This window comes from Crinia signifera, chromosome 5, assembly GCF_055691185.1.
Source record: "Crinia signifera chromosome 5, ASM5569118v1, whole genome shotgun sequence".
NCBI classification, from domain to species: Eukaryota; Metazoa; Chordata; class Amphibia; order Anura; family Myobatrachidae; genus Crinia; species Crinia signifera.
Genome location: NC_139221.1, coordinates 246,582,738 through 246,604,701, shown reverse-complemented (window position 1 = coordinate 246,604,701; position 21,964 = coordinate 246,582,738). Strand labels below are relative to the sequence as shown.

General features: G+C 43.3%; 2 protein-coding genes across 2 annotated transcripts in view; both read left to right on the top strand.

The window, feature by feature from the left end:
- The window catches only part of PLCL2 (phospholipase C like 2), a 190,314-nt gene that overhangs the window by 97,457 nt on the left and 70,893 nt on the right, over nt 1–21,964 (top strand). Inside the window, exons 3-4 of the mRNA XM_083188785.1 lie at nt 3,266–5,746; nt 19,082–19,285. Coding sequence (XP_083044911.1) covers nt 3,266–5,746; nt 19,082–19,285 — 2,685 coding nt within the window. The remainder of the gene's footprint in view (nt 1–3,265; nt 5,747–19,081; nt 19,286–21,964) is intronic.
- Nucleotides 8,739–13,302, top strand: LOC146080979 (uncharacterized). The gene is made up of 2 exons (XM_083188784.1): nt 8,739–11,928; nt 12,126–13,302. The coding sequence occupies exons 1-2, from the start codon at nt 11,316–11,318 to the stop codon at nt 12,587–12,589; spliced, it is 1,077 nt and encodes a 358-aa protein (XP_083044910.1). The 5' UTR covers nt 8,739–11,315; the 3' UTR covers nt 12,590–13,302.

Genomic DNA, 21,964 nt, shown 5'->3' with positions numbered 1-21,964 from the left:
CCTTAATTGCACTTAACAGTTAACTGCTCTTGGGGAACAGGGGTTACTAGATAGAACACGGTTACACCGTCAGAACCCCAGCATCAGAACTTCAACATGGATAAGGATAACAATGCCAGATTCCTGTCAACCCCTATCCCAAATGTAAGTATTCCAGGGTGGGTTTGGTCAGGCCAAGGATGGGGGGGTTAGGTTTAGGCACTAGGGGGGAACTTGGGTTATGCGGGTGGGGGTTAAGCACTTAAAAAGGGTTGGTTAGGGTTAGGCGGCAGGGTACAGGGGTTAGGGTTAGGAGGTAGGGGAAAATGGATAGTTCACTTATGGAGCCTCTGTTGGGATTTGTTGTATTGGGATGCCGGGTCGGTCTGTTTTGACCGCTGGCATCCCCACAGCCAGGATATTGTATGTATCCCATTTATTTTGTAGTTTTGGAGCATTTCGTGATGCAATTAAAAGGCATTTTGGTTAATAATTGTGTGGCAGATGTGGCTTATTGCTAAATCCTCTGCGCAATTTAGCAACAGGTGTATGAGGACACATCTGTAGAGCTCTGATAGTCTTTGTGTGTGCGTTTTGCCATGGGGATTGGCAATGTTAACAAATCAGTCACTGTATCGCCAACATAGTTGGTGCTGATATGTGCCAAGTAGGCCAGTTTGTGTGTATGTGTTGGTGGAAGGAGGGGTGGTTGCTGTCCTTGTCCTGTTCTTCTTTTTTTCTTGGCACTAAATTCGGCAGTAAAGTAACTCCTGGAGCAGGGTCATAGTACAGAGTGTTAATGCTAAATCTCCTGGCTCCAGCCTATTCCGACAGCTGCTGCCCACCAAGTACTTTTTCAAAGTATCCTAAAATATAACATGTAATGTTTTAGTGTGACAGAGAGTCACTTAATGTCTGTAGCCAGATTCGTATTCGAGCCCAAACATATTTAATTGAAGCTATAACACTGTGAAGAAGAAAACTGTAGACCATCTTTATATACACCATGCTTTATTACAACTGGTTAATGTTTGTCTGCTTCTGTTGGTTATTTTTCTCTTTTAAAAAACACAACAACAACAAAACTACCAACGTCACGCCCAGTGCAAACAACACCGTTTCAGACGAATGCAGAGAGTAGCCATTTAAATGTTGGAAGCTTTTTCAATTGGATCTAGTTAAATGGTCAATAAATATTCTGTTGACTGCCACAATGCTGAACTCTTAATGACAATGTTACATAAATACATATAATATTAGCATTATGATTTGTAAATGTGAGGCTATGTCATTATGTTTTCAATTATAATGCCGGCACAGTAAAAGGATTTACTGTGTCGGCATTATAAAACATCATGTTGTCCCTAGTGTTCTATTAACCAATCCTATCCCATCCCCAGAAGCTTTTGGGATTCCATGTTTCAAGACTGCACAGGTTTCTTGAGAGCAGTATAAATATCACTCCAAAATGAATATATTTTGACATAACCAAATGTTTTGAGAAAAGAGCCCACCTTATGCTGGGTACACACTTTGCAATATATGGTTCCTTATGTAGATGATGTACATTATCCTGAGTACATCGGTGGGCGTGTAAACATATACAACGTTGTTCACAAATATAATGTGTCAGCCATTCAGCGCAGTTGGCACCAATATGTGTTAAAAATATAATGGTACATCTGGCTCTGTCTACGGCCAAACTACTGATGGACAATAGGTATAGAACAGCAGCCATTTAATATGATGAAACAAAGTGGGTGGGTACATTAAAATGACTTTGCTGCCAGACAAATCAAGTGGAGGATTGGTAAGTGTGTGTGCACAAGATTGTTTGTGCATACACCTTCCCATTCGTTGCATTGGTTGCGGAATCAGCCTGGATGGCCAATCTGTCGGCCAGGTGTGTACCCAACCTTACATGTACAATCTTCCCCAGACATTGATCTGAACAATGCAGATTCTATCAATATTACTAATAGTTGTTTCTTCTTGTGTCTCCAACCCCCAGGGTTGGGGGTGGCTCAACTATTGATGCAAATAATAGTGACTTTGATCTCGAGGTAAAATCTGTACAATTATCTGGCATAGACTGTAATGCGTACACATTGCACAATTCTCTTGCCTATCATAACATTCTCTGATCAGCTGAGAATTTTATGATAGGCAAGAGTATTGTGCAATGTGTTTGCGTTACAGTCTCCATTTATTGCAAGTAAAGTGGTGCGTGACTGGATATTCAAGCAGGTTTGTAAGAGTAGATAAAAGTGGTAACGGTCCTGTGCTCATTTTACAGTGTGTACGGTCTGGTGTGCATACTTACATCTCTATTCTCTCTGATCATTAGGCCTGATAATTAGTGAGGATTGGAAGGAACACTTGTATTATCTGTACGCACAGTATCAGATTCCCTTACAAGCAAAACTCTAGAGTTACATCTCAAGTGACCATCGCATATTGTTTGCCCAGTGTGTTCATCTAAATGAATAGAATTATATTAGGAATGAATGCTAGTGCTTCTCAGCTAGAAACGGTCTAGTCATAATGCACAGAGGTGTCCGTGGTGCCTCACTACAATGAAGGGGCTACTTTGCCCACTTGTCTCATTATAGTAATATTGTTTTGACATCATTGCATTAAGGCCCTCATTCTAGTTCATTCCTTCCCCTGCATGTTTGCACGGGTGAGCGATCTTTTTTGACTGTGCATGCGCATACACATGTATGTACATTTGCATGCTCCATTTGCCAGCAGGTGCGGTGAACTATTTGGGTAGCGTTTAATGGGAACGGCCAGCGTTTCATCGGCAACCCCATGAAAATGCTGGGCATTCCCATGCTAATGCGGCCATGACGCGGGTGTGCAGAGGGGGGCAGCTGATGTCCCGTACAAGGGCGCCGCAGAACAAAGGACAACAGAGGGTGACTTAGATCTGTGAGCACTTGCAAAGTCATTTGATGGTCAGTGACCGTCAAATAATTTCACCCCCAAGTGCAATACTAAACATCCATTCACATGCATGCAAGGAGATTTTGCATGCGGGGGGCCATTCAGGTTGACTCGCAACCCTGCGCAGGGTTGCGAGTCAACCTGAATGACCCCCTAAGTGTCTTATGAAATGTTATCATTTAGATTTATGAAAAATTTATATTGCTATTAGTATGTTGCTAAAGAAACACTGTGTCTCATAACTAATTCAAATTAAAATTGTAATAGTTATAATGTAATGTAGGTGAATTATGGGATCTGAAATTATAGTAACATTATTTGTATCTTTCATTTATAGGATGGCACCAAGCAGAAGCGAGAACGTAAGAAGACTGTATCATTTAGCAGCATGCCAGCAGAGAAGAAGATCAGCAGCGCAAGTGATTGCATTAACGCAATGGTCGAAGGGTCTGAATTGAAAAAAGTCAGATCCAACTCCAGAATCTACCACCGATATTTCCTTTTAGACGCCGATATGCAGTCTTTACGGTGGGAGCCTTCAAAGAAAGATTCTGAAAAAGCAAAGATTGACATTCGGTCCGTAAAAGAAGTGAGAACTGGAAAGAATACTGATATTTTCCGTACCAATGGGATTTATGACCAGATTTCAGAAGACTGTGCGTTCTCCATGATATATGGAGATAATTATGAATCTTTAGATCTTGTTGCAAACTCTGCTGACATTGCCAATATATGGGTTACGGGTTTACGATATTTAATTTCATACGGGAAGCATACACTCGACATGCTTGAGAGTTTTCAAGATAACATGCGGATGTCATGGCTTTCACAAATGTTCAGGGAAGTAGACGAGGAGAACGTGGGGCAGTTACCTCTATGTAAAGCTGTGCAGTTTATAAGAAGTATAAATCCAGGTCTTAAGAACAGCAAAATCGAGTTAAAATTCAAAGAATTACAGAAATCAAAGGAAAAAAGTAACACTGAAGTGACGCAAGATGAGTTTATTGAAGTTTTCCACGAACTTTGCACTAGGCCAGAGATTTACTTTTTGCTGGTTCAGTTTTCGAGCAATAAAGAGTATTTGGATACCAAGGACCTCATGATGTTTTTGGAAGCAGAGCAAGGTGTAGCACAGTTGACAGAGGAGATTAGTCTTGATATTATTAGGAAATATGAACCATCCAAAGGTCAGGAGAAAGGTTGTCTTTCTTTGGATGGCTTTACAAATTATCTTATGTCTCCAGATTGTAGTATTTTTGATCCAGAACACAAAAGGGTCTGCCAGGATATGACGCAACCTTTGTCCCACTACTATATAAATGCCTCCCATAATACTTACTTAATAGAAGATCAGTTTAGGGGTCCATCCGATATTACAGGCTATATACGTGCTCTGAAAATGGGGTGCCGGAGTGTTGAACTGGATGTTTGGGATGGTCCAGACAATGAGCCTGTAATTTATACTGGGCACACGATGACCACACAAATAGTCTTTCGTAGTGTGATAGACATAATTAACAAATATGTCTTCCATGCATCGGAGTTCCCTTTAATTCTCTGTTTAGAAAACCATTGCTCTGTTAAGCAGCAGAAGGGTATGGTTCAGCACATGAAGAAGATTTTTGGAGATAAACTTTACACCATCCCTCCAAACACAGAGGAATCGTATCTTCCATCACCTGAGTCTTTAAAGGGCAAAATAATAATAAAGGGCAAAAAACTTGCTCCCGACTGCTCAGGATTTGAAGGTGATGTTACAGACGAAGACGAAGGTGTTGAGATGTCTCAAAGGATAGACAAAGGTGAAGAGCAACAAAACAGTGCCCCTGTGAAGCGCATTCAGCTTTGTAAAGAGCTTTCAGATCTTGTCAGCATTTGCAAATCCGTTCAGTTCACTGATTTCCAGTCATCTTTCCAGAATCAAAAATATTGGGAAGTTTGCTCCTTCAATGAAGTGGCAGCTGGTAAATATGCAAATGAAAATCCTGGAGATTTTGTCAACTACAACAAAAAGTTCCTATCTCGGATTTTCCCAAGTCCAATGAGAATAGACTCAAGCAACATGAATCCTCAAGATTTTTGGAAATGCGGATGCCAAATAGTCGCAATGAATTTCCAAACTCCCGGGCTGATGATGGATCTGAACATTGGCTGGTTCCGTCAAAATGGAAACTGTGGATATGTTCTGAGACCAGCCATCATGCGAGAGGAGATCTCTTTTTTTAGTGCAAACACAAAGGATTCTGTGCCTGGAGTTTCTCCTCAGCTCCTCCACATTAAGATTATCAGTGGGCAGAATTTTCCAAAGCCTAAGGGGTCTGGAGCCAAGGGAGATGTTGTAGATCCTTATGTGTATGTTGAAATCCATGGAATACCTGCTGACTGTGCTGAACAGAGGACAAAAACAGTGCATCAGAATGGAGACAATCCCATTTTTGATGAAAGCTTTGAATTTCAAATAAATCTGCCAGAGTTGACAATGGTGCGGTTTGTGGTGCTCGATGATGACTATATTGGAGATGAGTTTATAGGACAGTACACTATTCCATTTGAATGTCTGCAGCCTGGCTACAGACATGTTCCTCTACAGTCATTAACTGGAGATGTTTTGGCTCATACATCGTTATTTGTCCATGTAGCAATTACAAACCGCAGAGGTGGAGGGAAGCCTCATAAACGAGGTCTCTCCGTTAGGAAAGCCAAGAAATCAAGGGATTATGCATCAATGAGAACATTACTTATAAAGTCTATTGATGAAGTCTTCAAAAATGCTTTACAGTATATAAGAGAAGCCACAGACTTGAGAGAAAACATGCAGGTAAGAGATATATAATATGTGTTTGTATAGGACAAAAGTAAGTAAACGTAAAAGAGTAATGCCACAGTACACTAAACGATGAAGAAGCAGCAATGTTAATGAGCTCAATAATGGAAATATTGATGGAAGTGTATGTTTCAGAATGCACTTTAAAGCTACAATATAACATGGATCTGTATATAACATGGATCTATACAGAATCAGGAAAACATTTTCTGTACTAATTTCAGTTAATTTTACCATTGCTTTGTTGTGGAGGGCTTTGTGCTGTCCTGTAAACCTCTCTCTAATATTTTACCATGTAATACAAGAAAGCATCTACTGTAGGTTGACATGGACAAAAGGTTGGAATGCACTAAGCCAACATGCTGTAAGTTGACATTGACAAAAGGTCGTTGCAAGCACAATGTTGATGTGACAATAGTCGACACATGAAAAGGTCAACATGATCTTTTTGTGATTTTTTTTTAGACTTATCATACTTTAACATCCACATGGACTTTGATTGGGAAAGGTGTGTGGAATGCAGCGGTAGCGCTGTGAAGTATGGGAGGGTACTCACTACACTAATTGGGGGGTCCACGTCAGATGTCAACACTGACACAAAAAAGTGAGACTTTTCTATATCGTCCGTTTTCTTGTGTCGACCTTTTGCCATTGTCCACCTAGTACCCATGCGCCCTTTGGCATGTTGAGCTTTTTTCAATGTGGAACTAGTACACGTCAATGGTTCGTGACCTACTGACTGTCGGCTTATACACTGTCGATCCTTTAATCCAAACTTCTTTGTTGCAATATCCAGATGTGTTCTCATATACCTAGCCTCAGTACAGCCTATGGTGTATAACACACCTGGCGCATCTAACCCGAGAGATACAGTGTGCCGTCTTCATCTTTTACATTTTGCATCTCCTAAGCATTGCAGGTGCACTGAAATGCTGCTCACAGTGTTCTGCAGATGCTGTGCTGCAACTTTAACCGCACAGGAATTAGTTTGAATGAAGTTGCAGGTGGAGCACAACAGAACTCGGCGCTGCATCGTAGCTCTGTGTATACAGTCAGACACTGTTACACAGAGATGCACGAATGTCACACATCAGTTTTGCCACTTCCAGCTGTTTTGCGTGTGCAAATAAGATACACATTTTGAGCAAAAAGGGATATTCAGGGGTACATTTACTAAGATGGGAGTTCTATTGAAGATGGGATGTTTCCCATTCAACCAATCAGATTCTATCTAATCCATTATCTTCTCAGGTGCTAAATAAATGTCGATTCTGACATGGGAAACATCTCATCTTCATTACAACTCCCATATCAGTGAATGTACCCCTCAGTGTGGCATGGTCCCCTAAGTCCTGGTGCTCCGGGAGGGACAGTTTGGTGCTGCTATGAGGACACGTGTAATAAACATTCACGATACAAACTGGTCTTTTAGCAAACGCTACAGTAGGTACATTAAATAATCCTTTAACAAACCCTATGCAAGATCACTGCTTAACCCTTTGAGTGCCAAAGTTGCTGTGAGAGATGTGCAAAATATCTGCTAAAAATGGCTCAATTACAGCGACTGGTGTTTTTGGATGTCATTGACTTCAGATCATTTGCCGGCAATAATTAAAGTGATTCATATTCCTCGACCTTTGACCCTGGCGGTTTTAGTGGATATTTTGCACATCTCTCACAGCATCGTTGCCACTGAAAGGGTTAAATACCATATTTTGGACATAATGATGTCTACAAAATAAACCATCCACAATGTATCCTCCTGTTTCATTAACCACCCAACACCTCTTTTATGTTTCTCCAATAACCAAAATAATTAACATGTCACAGAATTGGCAGCAAACTCCATCTGCAATATTGCTCAGCCCGGCTGGCTTTATCTTGTCTCTTGTATTTGGATTATTTGTCTTAATGTTTTTGTTCCTTTTATTTAATAGCTTCTTCAGCAGTTCTACTAGCGACTCGAGCATATTTGTTTATGTAACAACACTCTGAGCCTCACAATGGTAGCATGTGGCTTAAATAAATATTTAAGGATCCTGTTTTAATTCACAGTTTTGATGTTTTGCTTTGTTTAAAAGAGAGTAATATAATTCTAGTCTGACAAGCAATAGTGACTTAATGTGACTAACGCGTATGCTTTGCAATGTTTCCGCAGCGTTTTCCATAGAAGAAAACACATCATTTTGTAATATCCCATATAAATAAATAGAAATTATTTCAACTGACAATATAGGGGTGTATTCAATGCTTTCTGCGAGTTGTGACAGCGAGCAGTGCTGACTGCTCGCTGTCACAGCTCGCAGGGTCAATATTCAACTGACCCCCTGCACACGCCATTTCCCCTTGCTAGGTTTTTGGAGCGAGGATTTCCCAGTCAAGTTGAATAGGGTGAGTTGCCGGCGCAGGGGTTATGCGGCGAGGATCGGTTGTTTTTGGCGATCCCCGCCGTTTAAGCCCCTCGATGGCCGCATTGAATACACCCCACAGTGTTTTGGTTTTGTTTTTATTATAAAGGCTATGTATTATTTTAACAAAGATATTTTTAGTATGATGGTAAAACTATCACTTTGCAGCAATGTCCGCTTTGAAAGCCAATTTTTGTTAGGCAAGCTAGGCCCGTACCTGTACATACTTGATAATAGTTGATATACTTGTCTATCCCAAAGCCAGATGTTTGGCAAAGTGGCGGGTTCACATTGCAGCCTGTCTGTTCTATCGGTAGTTGGCTTCATACTAAGGCAGACAGCGTTTTTTGGGAGGTGTATCTGTTTTGATGTGATCATTCTCACCATGTTTATTATTTTGTGGCCATATGTATTGCAACATAGATGAACATGTGCTGGGTCACTGCTAGGGTACATGCACTGCCTTGGCATAAGCCAATGCTGCACATGCAGCCATGGTTGATGGTTTCACATTGGCCAATCTAAATCTTTTCCCCCTAGTCTAAAATAAAGTTTGTTTGGGGCCATTGATGGGTAAGATGAGAAAGCCGCCATTCGTCTGGAGGGTAACTGCCGGCATTTGATTGGCGTCCCTATGAAAACGCCGGTCATTTCCCTGGGAAGTCAGACAGGCCCCTCTTCGGCTGACACGACTTTTATTTCTGGCCACATGCGAAGAGATGTGTTCACATACATCCTCTCACATGTTACCAGCGAGTGGAGGGATTGGTGTTCGGCTGGGTGCCGGCGAATGAGCGCTGCTTAGCGATAGATAGATAGAATTCCTTTATTCGTCTCACAATGGAGAAATTTACAATTGTTACAGCAAGGTTCAAGTACAGATAAGGGTTAAAATAGCAAATAAGATAAGAAGTCCAAACAATATAAATCTAGAATCTAAGAACATGTAGGTCTCTACAGACCATGACAGTTGTACATTCTGATTGCAGCAGGTAGAAAAGACCTGCGGTACCTCTCCGTTGAGCATCGAGGGTGAAGCAACCTATCACTGAAAGTGCTACACAGATCCGTCAAAATATTTTTGAGAGGGTGTGAAGCATTATCCAATAATGATGTTATCTTGCTGATCATTCTCCTCTCACCCACAATCTTTACAGAATCCAAAGGCATTCCTAGGACAGAACTGGCCTTCCTTACCAGCCTGTTGTCTATTATTGTCGGCTGTTGAAACACTGCTGCCCCAGCAGACCACTCCGTAGAATATGGCTGATGCCACTACACAGTCAAAGAAGGTCTTCAGGAGCGCTCCCTGCACTCCAAAGGACCTCAGTCTCTTCAACAGATAAAGTCTACTCTGCCCTTTCCTATACAAAGCAGCAGAATTATCAGTCCAGTCCAATTTATTGTTCAGATGAAAACCCAGATACTTGTAAGTTCTTACAATCTCAATATCCATTCCCTGAATACTCACAGGAGTTGGGGGGTATGCTGACGTTTCCTGAAATCAACTACCAACTCCCTAGTCTTCCTCGTATTGAGTTGAAGATGGTTCCCCTGACACCAAGTAGCAAAGTTCTGCACAAGTTCTATGTACTCCCCATCATTCCCGTCTACAATAAGGCCCACAATAGCAGAGTCATCAGAGAACTTCTGTAGATGACAGGTTGATGAATTATATGCGAAATCTGCAGTATAGAGGGTAAAGAGAAATGGTGCCAAAACCGTTCCCTGAGGTGCCCCTGTACTACAAATAATAGTATCAGAATGGCACTCGCTGGTCCTCGAGCGGTGTTGAATTACCTCCAAATCTGCTTCTGGAGTTATACACTTAAGGCATTTATTGTAATCTGTCATACTGTACCCGCCAAATGTCGTTTAGGCGAGTAACATGCCCGTTGAAAAATATTCAAGAACATCTCTTGGTATTGTGCTGCTGGCAAGAGTTTTCATGAATTAATTAGTGATTTAACAACCGCTCACATGTCAGGGCTGGAAAACTTGGCAACCATTGGTTCATCCCCGACTGAGTAATAGAGTAATCTATTTGGGCATTGAAAATTCTATAATGTATAGATATTCTGTAGCTTTTTTGATAGCTGGGGGAGACCTCAACGCCCCATCCAAGGTGTTTGACAGATCTGGTTCGGATTAGAATTTTCATTGCTTCACTAACATAATGTTTACCTTTGAAGGAATGCTAGCGGATAATCTCTTACTATGGGGAAGATTTGATGTGCCATTGGCTTGTTATTAGAATAGTCAACTATATATCCCACATCCTATACTCCCTCCCGATGAAAGGTTGTGAAGGGAAAATTAGCTTCCCCAATATTTTTGGTTTTAACATACAGTATATCTTATACTAGTTACCAGCCGGCCAAAATGACAACATAATAGTAATATCAGCACTGTGAGTGGACAAACAGAGCAATACTTGAATCGCTCTGCTGGGTAGAGTCTAGTGGCCACCAGTGTGCACTACAATTTCCTCTGTAGAGATGAGGAGCAGCTTTTAGCCTTTTATTACATAGGACAGTGGTTCCCAACCTTTTTTCTCTCCCGTACCCCTTGATTAGGCTTTTCATTGATGAGAACCCCCTACTCTCAATTTGAAATATAGACAGTACTTATGGGTGGAGAGGAAGTGAGCGGTATGCCTATCCTTATGCATGTCCTTATATTAAGGAGTAATGGACAGGAATTGTGCCCTTCCATGTCTGGCCGCTGGTTGCTTATACCCCTTTTACACCAGACTTTGGACCTGGGATATTGCCGCTCCAGTCCGGGGCAGGGCTTGGTGTAAATGGGGTGAAAAAAAATAACACGGGTACTGTTCCCCGGGAATCTGACCCGGCAAATGTTCAGGGTCGGACACGGGGCTTATCCGGGGCTCAGGGCAGTGTAAACGGCCATTATCCGGGTTATTTGGTGGGAAGAGGGGCGCAAAGACCTGATTGGAGCTTCTGCGGCTCTGGCAGATGATGTCATCAGCTGGAGACCCGCACAGGGCGCATGTAGCAGCGCAGCAGCAGCGCAGCAGCAGCGTTACCGCGCTACCACGCTACAAGCTGACTCCACAGTCTCATCGGCTGCAGCACACACTGCCTGTGCAGTGTTTTCCAGTTTGGCTGACCCCAAGCCTGATCTGAGCCATCATGTCCACTTCCAACTGGTCTGACAAGGAGGTACGTGAGCTCCTGCAAATCAGGGCAGATGAGGAGATTCGCCGCCAAATGACCGGCACCGTTCGGGATGCAGTGGTGTATCGCAATATCGCAGAATTGCTGGCATCCAGAGGTATTCAGCGCAGCCAACAGCAGGTTGTAAACAAATTGAAATCTCTGCGGAAGCAGTTCTGCAAAGTGAATGACCAGAAGCGCAAGAAAAGCGGTGCAGCTAGGCCCGATTGGGTGCACTATGACCTGTGCTACAGTGCGTTTGGAAACACGGCACTCTGCAACCCTGTAGCCCTGTCCTCCTCCATAGCACCCCATTGCAGCCAAACGGACAACAGCCAGGACAGCCATGATGTACCGACTACCCAGGCTTCCCAGCTGTCCCCGCCAGTCTCAACGCCTTCTGAAGCCACGCAGATGTCAGCACACATGAGCCCGGCTTCACCGCTGCTGTTTGGTGATGATGGTGCAGCAGAGAATATAATGGATGCTTCCATGCAGTCTGACAGCGCACAAGCAGCCACAGATGATGTTGTGGAAGAAAACAGTCAGCCGACGCTCCCCAATCGAAGCACTCCATTACGTTCTAATTGTAAGTAGACATTCAATATATTTACACCCATTAAACAACCAACGTGGGGTTAGGGCGGGATGAGGCCCAGTACCTGTTGCAGTATGTTGCGAGCATGCAGGTGGAAGAAGGCCACTAGCACATTTTGGCAAACAATACTGCTGTTTATTGTACACTTAACATGGAAGTATAATGTTAATTTTTTTTTAAAATTACAGTGTACAGCGTTCCTGCCAAAAAGAAAAAGCTTAATCGGTCTGAACTAGCGGCTAAAGCGATGACATCGGTGATCGTGGACCATCTACGCCAATTGGATACTGATGTCCAAGCAAAGGAGGATGCTCGCATGGACAAATATTTGGAAGCTGAGAGACAGAACCAGCAGGCATTTATGTCTCAATTGCTGGCAATGCAAGATAGGCAAATGTCCTTTTTAGAACGTACATTTGGAGGTTTTTTCACACAACCTGCACCACATCCCCACCACCCACCTAACTACCCACCCAACCCATATGATCATTACAATAGAGGTGTCAGTTTCAAACCTGCCACATCTACCCAACCAAACCAGCTGACACCAGAATACAGAGGGCCCAATTATAACTTTGGCAATAGTGCTGCTAGTAGTGACCCGCCAATCCTAGAGTCCCCAGAGTTTTCCGTGTACCGGAATTTGAGCTAAGTTTTAAAGTCTTCAAATATTGCTCCAAAATGTTGCACTTTACTTATTTTTGAAATCTTCAAAAAGGTTGCACTAATGTTTTTATAGTCTTTAGAAAGGTTGCACTTTATTGCTGAATATTTGTGTGATTCTCTATAGGAGCAGTCACCATACAGTTCTATTTTATAATAATGTGTCCTATGATGTTAAACTGTATGGGCACAAAGTTTTACAATTGTTCTCTATTCCCAGTTGGACTCTCATATCTTGTTCTTTACATCTATAAACAAGATGTGAAATGTATGTACAGTTTGATGCATATTTTCATTATAAAGCAAACAACTGGAAGATTTCTGTCTGATTTTTATTTTAAATCATTGAGGGAAGGTTTGCTGCAATGGTGGCATTGAGAAGCTGCTTCAAACTCTCTATTGCAGAAAAGTACAGCACAAACTGCAACACAGCCACTCCGTCTGCCATCTTTGCTGTGAGCAGAACCCACCCCCTCCCTTTTCCCTTTCTTGTGACCTCATCTCAAACAGCCCAAAGGTCCATTTTTAATGACACCAGCAAGGAAAGACAGGGCTGATCCGTTTTCAGTGTAAAAGGGCCTTACCCGGGAATAACCCGGATTGAAGTGCAGTGTAAATGGGGTCTGAGGCAGGGCATGCCCTGGCAATATCCCGTGTTCGATTTCCCGGGTCCGATCCGGTATTCTGGTGTAAAAGGGGTATTATTGTCTCCAGGGTTCCCACTCACACCTGTAGGATTAATGCCGCTGCTTCCTCCACCTGTCAGCACAGGGTAGATGATTGCTGATGTCTGAGGGCAGCATGGAAAGCTCCCAGTGGATTGCTAGTCAGGCAAAAGCACAAGGAAACACTTATGATGCTGATGACGCTGAAGACAGAACCGTGACAACGTGGTTCTTCTCCATGGCAATGGGTCTTCTTCTGCCATCAAAATACTTTTTTTCATCTTCCGCCATTACCAAGATTATTTTCAAGTACCCCCAACTGGTATGCAGAGTACCCCCAGGGGTACTAGTACCCCAGGTTGGGAACCACTGACATAGGATATACATTTCTATCATTCTTTTTATTGAAATGTTTAATTTTAGAAATAAAGTAGGTTTAGGGACAGAATATATAGTATAATAAGGGGATAGTGATCAAAAGGAGTACAATAATAATAATAATTAGCTCATGATTACCAACTTACAGCATTCATTTACACATTTTATTATAAACCTTGCTAATGGTGTTTATTCTATGTGGCCATACAATTAATGCTGCAGTTCAGTTCATAATTGAAAGTGAAAAGGGAGGGTGAGTCCACTATTCATTACCAGTTTCTTGGTGTTAATGTCACTGAGCATGTTATAGTCCCTTGATATCCTTCTGTCATTCTACTATACATTTTTATTTCAAGCTGTACTGTACTTGTTGATTAGAGCGTCTCTAGAGATTTGGTGTGTGTCTGTGTTTTACACAGACTAGGGCATACTGTACTTAGCAATCAGTAATTCACAGGCCTGTCGTTATAATTTATATCTGGGACTGCCTGCCAACATATTCCATCTCTAAAAATAAATCTGTGATACTTATAATATGTATATCACTTTATCACTGGCCTTTATGTTCATCATAGCAGAGGAGAACAGGAAGGGGAACATACAGTGCTTTGGGAGTGCTGGTCACTCCTTGGTGCATGTGGTCATGTCATCTTTGCACAGTGTAGGATTGGTTTCCATAGAAATGCTGGCTTCCTGTCGGTCAAACTGCAAGTTGATTACAAACCGTATCCATTTTCAGTTGCTATTTCCCCTTGGACATGTGTGTTGCGTACGGTATGCTTGTGCAGTAGTCTGATAATCACTCAATTTGCACAATGCATGCTGAATGTAGTGTTCATTCTAGCACTCGCCATCTTTGAAAACCCATGCAGTTCCTCTTACCTGCCTGGGGTGTCGCTGTCTGCTGTAGTGCTTCTAGCACAGTGTGGTCTGTATATCAGCACTGATATGCAAACCAGACCTGTGCTACAAACACCACAGCAGACAGTGACACCCCAGGCAGGGAACAGGAACTGCATGGGTTTTCAAAGATGGCGGGTGCTAGAATGAACACTAGAGTGTAAAGCTCCACCAGGGCAGGGATTGATGTGAATGGCCAAATATTCTCTTTAACGTGCTCCGGAATATGTGTGCACTATATAAAATAATTTGTGATAATATGTAGTGCTATTTACTTTCTAACTTATACAGAAGTACAGTAGCCATGTGAATGTTTCCTGCGATGCAGCATACTGCGCCGTGCTGTGATTGCTCCATTTAATCCTAATGGAGTGATCACTGACTGAGAATAGTCACAGCGCAGCGCAGTATGCCGCATTGCAGGAAACAATCACATGGCTACTCTACTTCTGTATAGGATTAGAAACAGATTTAAAATATTCTGAAAATAAATAATTTTAAGCTTATTTTAACATTAGCATATACGGTACTTGTTTCCTAGCACGGCGCCCACGATTTTCATCTTATGCCATAGTTTTGATCGCATCGCATGCGACCCGATCGCATGCGATGCGATGCGATCAGACCCGATTTTTTAATGGTACAGGCACCCTGATGGGTGATTACTATGTTAAATGCACTCCCATTGTTAACGCCACCCCCACTATGAACACCAACCTGAAGCGTGGTGAGCGGCGGCGGTACGTGTCCTCCAACCTTTTCATACCCCCACTATCCACGTCGGCGTGGAGTTGATTTTATATAGTGTGGCGAGCCCGCCACACATGTATTCCGCATCCCCAGGCTTCGGGCTTGGTGGCACGCTACGCTCGCCACACTATATAAATGCAACTCCATGCCGACGTGGATAGTGGAGGTATGAAAAGGTCGGAGGACGTGTACCGCTGCCCCTCACGGGCTCGCCATGCTTTGAGTTGGCGTTGATAGTGAGGGTGGCGTTAACAATGGGAGTGCATTTAACATAATAATCACCCATCAGGGTGCCTGTACAATTAGAAATCGCATTGCATCACATGCCATTGCAATGGCATGCGATGCGACGCGATATTAAAATTGTACAGTGTGGGTCTTAGGACCTTAATTAGTGGTATGCGATGGTATACGATGGGCGCCGTGCTAGGAAACAAGTACCGCATATACTGCTCTTATAGACTAGTATCCACATGTTAGATGCCCAGCTCACCAGACAGCAGCCGCAGGACTTTCATCACTCACACTCACATTGCAGTCACACTCTGGACTTCTGGACACTGGAGTCTTTCTTCCTCTCCAGGAAGCAGGCACCGGGTCTGACATGTAAAGCCGGGTATGAATGACACACAGGCTTCATGCGCTCTGTGACTGTCAGACACGGTAACACCATACCTCCCAACATGACCCTCTCCAGGAGGATGCTCCGTTCCTGCATTTCCCTCTTAATGTATGATTACAATCACCTGTGTTGCAGCACCTTTCTGATCCATTAACCTGTTCAACACAGGTGATGGTAATCATACATTAAGAGGGAAGTCCAGGAGCAGAGCATTGTGTCCAGAGGGTTATGTTGGGCGGTTACGTAACACACCACCTCCACTAGTCCGGCTTACACCCCCCAGCGTGACGCGCTATTCCGGCTCTGGCCAGGTGCGCTACATTGGCTCCCCCAGCCTGTCATGCTACTCTGGATTCCCCACCCTGCACGTATTCTTGCTCCGGAGTGCTCTACTGGCTCGCCCTGTCCATTATGCTTCTCCGGCCGTCCTCCCCCGCTCTGCGCGCTACCCCTGCTCCTGCTTGGTGCTTTTGTATTAATAATAAATAAAACACAAATATGTGCAGGGGATTGCTTGCCGGGCCCCATAGCAGCTGCATCCCCTGCCCCCACTGTTTCGCCACTAATATGGCCAGTGATGTAACTAGAAATCTTGCATCCTCCCTGCTCAAAAAAGTTTCTGGTGCCCTCCATTTCCGCCTTCATTGTGCATTAATTATATATATATATTACCTTCATGCTCATTGCCAGGATTTCTTGGTTATTGCCAGGTGCGCAACCATTCACAGAATCAGGCACTTCCAGGTAACAATATATGCGCTGCTATTCCACGACAGCTGCTAGAGGCCCAGTAGGACTGCTAGCATCCAAACCTTTAAACGCCAGCTGCTTCCATGCGGTTGGCCAGACTGCATGGAAACTGCAGAGACCATGCGTCACTGAATTTAGCCCAGGGTCGCCTACCTGACCATCTCCTTCAGAGAGAAAATGCTCTGTTGCTGGACTGCCCTGGTAATATATGATTGCCATCACCTGTGGGAAAAACCCTTTCTTATCAATTACCTACTGTAGCTCTTAACAGGAGATGGTAATCATCACCAGGGAAGTCCAGGAACAGAGCATTTTCTCCCCGAAGGTAGGCAACCCTGATTTAGCCCTTGTTCTTCCTTATGACAGCATGTCACATCTGTAGTTCAGCAGCTGTCTCAGGGAGTAAGTATTGTCTGCAGGGCTGCCATCAGGAATTTTGGGGCCCGGGACACATTTCCAGTCCCCCCATCCTCACTTGACTTACCGTAACCCAGCTCCTGCTCCCCCATCTCCTCTTCCGCTGAGCTGCAGCCCGGAGGTCCCGGAGCACAGAATACTTCAACTCAGGATGCCAACGGCCAATTAAAATGCAGCACCGACTGGTGTGCCATTCAGAGCTCATGTACCGGCAGCCACTCTGATTGGCTGCCGGTGCGCGAGCTCTGATTGGCTCAAAGGCCGGTGCAGCATTTTAATTGGCCACCGATGTCCTGGGTTGAATAAACCTGCCCTTCGGGACCTGCTTTGTTCAGCGCACTGAACTCAGCGCAGCGGAGGCAGTCGGGGTGTGTGGGGGGGGGGGGTTGCGTGGGCAAAATGAGCTGTCCGGGCCCATGGCAGCTGTACCCACAGCACCCCCTTATTGGCGACCCTGACTGTCTGGGTATTTTCCGAATTCTAGAAGACTAATGATTTTGAACAGTAAATCCATTTGAGAGAGTGCAGGCATGAGGAAATGGACTGTGGCCTTAACTGCAGAATCTATTTTTACCTCACCACAATTCAAAGCTAAACATTAATTCATTCATTGTGTTCTAATTTGATGCATTTATAACTTTGACTTCTGTCCAGTTTCTAACAGCAACTCTATTGCCAGTTAGATTAAACCTTGCCTTGTAGATGTCCTAGAGTCAGTCATGTTCTACAAATGGAGCAGAGTGTTTCTGTTGACTGTTGAAACATGAGGCTTGATCCTAAATTGGGAATAAGGGGCCTGATTCAGAGATGTAGGCAGCTGCTGTGCAAAAAATATGCTAATGCCGCAGAAGGCGCCTAAAGGCAAAAGACGCCCACTGCCTGCATTTTTTATAGAGTTAAGCGCTGTGCATGAATTAGCTGTGACCATCGGTAATTTGAATGAACCCAAATCTCAATGTCTGCCTCCTCTCGCTGTTGAGGCCAATACTGAAAACTTGCCCTGAACAAAGCACACACTGGCCATGGAACTCCTACAGAACTCACGCAACACACATTTGTTTTGAGAAACTGTCCCCATCACCACCTTTCCTCACCCCAAAATTACACTGCAAGCACTTGCACAGTACAATCCTGTATATGTGCAGATCTGAAAACACTGGAGATGTACACAAAGCATTGGGTCCAAATTTGACCCAAAGCCATAAAGTTACTGCATCTGGTAAAACCATGCTGCACTGTAGGAGGGGCAGATGTAACATGCAGCGATGTAGATGTGAGAGAGCCAAACTCAAATCTCTAAACTGCATTGTAAAAACAAGGCTGTCCAGCATGTGTTACATACAAAAGCAGCCAGTATTTATCTTGCATGCAAACTAATGCACGTATGTAATCGCACACTTTGCATTGCAGTGTGTTTTTTCCAGGTGCACAGTCACTTGCTCTTTCTTACTTTATCTTGATCTGATTGGTTGCTATGAGCAACAAACGCCTCCATTTGTCTTATTTAGAGGTTTGATAAATCATCCCTCTAGATCATCGGTTCTCAAACTGTGGGTCCTGACCCCAAAGTGGGTCCCGACCACTTCAGCATGGGTCACGACTCCATGTTGCTGACCATCAGATTAGTGTGCCTGTAGAGGGAGGGACAGGGGATAACTCATTAAGTAACCACCCTCTGCTTCCCTTTTCCATCCCCTCATTACCCACTGCCTCCCTGTCACAATAGCAGTCACTTTACTTCACTGACCACACATGTGGCGGCCATTCTGTGGTAACTTGCTGGGGTCTTGTAATAATTTTTATTATCCGACGGGGTCCCAGAGCAAAATAGTTTGAGAACCCCTGCTCTAGATTAATAAACACACGGCATACGAATAAAGCTTTTTAGTTCAGGATGGTTAATGTTGTCACATAATACCTGTATTATATACCACTTGTCAAGGTCACACTAATGTTGAGAAATAATGACTGTTTTTTTGCTTTGTTTTTGTACATACAGACTGCGGTTGTTTCATTCAAAGAGTTGTGTGGACTGTCTCCTGTAGCTAATCTTATGCAGTGTATAATGGCTCTATCCACCCGACTAGCCGGACCTGACAACACTCCAGTGGTAGTAATGAACCTCAGTGATCAGTATCCTACAATGGAGCTACAAGGCACAGTTCCAGAGGTCATGAAAAGGATTTTAACAGCATATGACTCTGTGAGTACCTCATTCACTATTGTTTCTTTTGTGTTTTTCTGAAATCCCCATGGTTACTGTATTTTCTCAGCCTATTGAAACCACATCTAATGCTTAATCACCAGAAATGAGACTCCATACATTTTATGGAAATTGTACCTTAAATTATAACGAGATGATTTCCCCTGCGGGATCCTATTTTTTGGTCATTCATATAAAGAAATGTACTTTACCAGTTACAATCTTTATTAAGGTGTCGATACACTGTACAATTATTGTAGCCAATTTGGATTAGATTGCAGTGCATACGTTTTGCAATGCAATCTAGTACAAAAAGTATGTGCAGCATATAGTTTTTGAGCTGTGCAATGGGATGTGCAAGGGAGGACACCTTTACCTACCACATGTACACGCACACACATTCATTCTGGGGTTCATTTTGTTGGGAGCCAATTTATTTACCAGTATATTTGTGGATTGTTAAAGGATACTTGAGTACCCGGAGGAAACCCACGCAAGTACAAGGAGACTATACAAACTCCACACAGGGCCATGGTGTGAATTGTACACATGGCCTAGTTCTGTGAGGCAGTAATGCTAATAATTACACCATCCGTGCTGCCGCACTTTGCAAGTTCCGATACAAGTGTTACTTATTGGTATCTTTAACAGCAATGTTTATAAGCTAATGTGTTTCCTTGTAACTTTTTACTTTTACCTTATGTTTTATTTATTCCTATTGAAATTTTATTGCAATTGAAATGAAATTTAAATATTTTGTATCCATGGAAATAGTGTATATTTTATGAATACATTTTGGCTTTATATCCAATTGTCCTGGGCTTTATCTCATAGAATGCAGACTTGGGTATCCTTGCAGAGATCCTTCTACCTTCCCTCATATTCATATTCATGTTCTGTATTTCATAGCACTTTATAGTGAATCCAAACATCAATTGAATAACATGCAGTATAGCAAATCCCACTATACATGTAGACAGAAGTAACAGGTCTATTAACCCATTGAGTCATGCGTGCAGACAGCTTGGCTAATTCTAGCTAGAATGTTGTTATCTAGTACATTGGGTGAGATTTAATAGGATGAGAGATTCAGAAAGTGAGAGATTTGGTGAGAAATCTCCAGTTTTTTTTAAAGCGGCAATCATTTACACTGCAAAATCAAACTGGTTTAGCAGTGTAAATGATTGCCGCTTTAAAAAAACCTGGAGATTTCTTACCAAATCTCTCACTTTATGAAACTCTCATCCTATTAAATCTCACCCTATATATTATATATAATAAATACAATTTTTAAAAATTCTGATGGATGCATACCTCCCAACTTTTGTCTTGAAGAAATAGGGACACTCGCGCGAGCGCCCGAAAAGGGGGCGGGGCGTATGCAAATGAGGGCACGGATTATGCTAATTAGCCGCAACCTCATTTTCATACGAGAATAGACGCTGTGCGCATGCTCACAGCGTCTATTCTACTAGATTGGGGGGTCTCCCAACTGCCACCCCCCGCAGCGGGACAATGCCTGCCGCGGGTGGGACAGAGGGACAGGACCCGAAAATCGGGACTGTCCCTCTAAAATCGTGACAGTTGGGAGGTATGTGGATGGCAAATACTTAGCATAACTAGACACAGTTTTTTTTTAATTTAGTATATTTGCTTTACAAAATACTTAGCATAACTAGACACAGTTTTTTTAAATTTAAGATTTTGAGCCCAATTCAGACCTGATTGCTGCTGTGCGATTATAGATAGACTGCGCATACATCTGGGCGTTGCTATCCAGCGTTGAAATCTTGCAACTTTTTTATTCGCTAGCCGTTCCAAAGGTGATTGGCAGGAAGCCGGCATTTGGGAGTGGAAGCCAACCGTTTAGTGGGAGTGCTACAAAAACCGCAGGAGAGCCTAGAAAAACGCAGGCGTGCCCAAAAATTTTAGGGGAGGGTGTGTGACGTCACCTCTTGCCCTGATCAGTCTGATTCCATCGCAGCCAACATGTCCAGAGCTATTCAGAGCCTTCGATCAGTGGTGATATTAATTCTCAGAGTGGAATTTCACTATAGCAGAGCGGCATTTACCTGATCGCTGTTTGCGGCAAATTAGCAGCTGTGCGATCCAGTCTGAATCAGGCCCATTGACCTAGCAGAAAGATAGCAGCATACATTCTCCAGTCGAATAGTATACTTAACCCCCTTTCACACAGGAGCAAAAACCCGGGTATTTCCCGTGTCGACCCCTTTCACACAGAAGCTGGATTTTTCCTGCAAAACTCTGTGTGTCATAAGAATAGGACAGTTTTAAAGGCACACAGAGATGAGGTCATCAAAAGTGGGTGGTGACTGCTCACTGCATTGCATTAACCATGGCATGACACAAGGATATGTTGTAAACAAGTTTTATTGTTTTTATATACTGGAAGGTACATGTTACCTCACATGGCTGTTAGTATATTTGCAATGTTTGAGTACACTGTGGCATCTTTGACTGTCCCAGTCATCTGTTTGCCGATATCCTCCTCCCCTCTCACTGCCAGCAGCTCTCACCTCTTGCTTCTACCAGTGGGCCATGCTATCCTTTTTTCAGCTCCCTAATGACCTCAGAGGCCAGCTCCATTGCCATGCCCTCCCAGCCAATCAGAGAAGCCTATCCTCACAACCAATCAGCCAGCACCCCACCAGGAGAGCC

Coding starts and splice junctions, on each gene's coding strand:
- LOC146080979 (XM_083188784.1), top strand. CDS start 11,316: ATGTCCACTTCCAACTGGTCTGACAAGGAGGTACGTGAGCTCCTGCAA. Junction 11,929..12,125: donor CACTCCATTACGTTCTAATT/GTAAGTAGACAT, acceptor TTAAAATTACAG/TGTACAGCGTTCCTGCCAAA.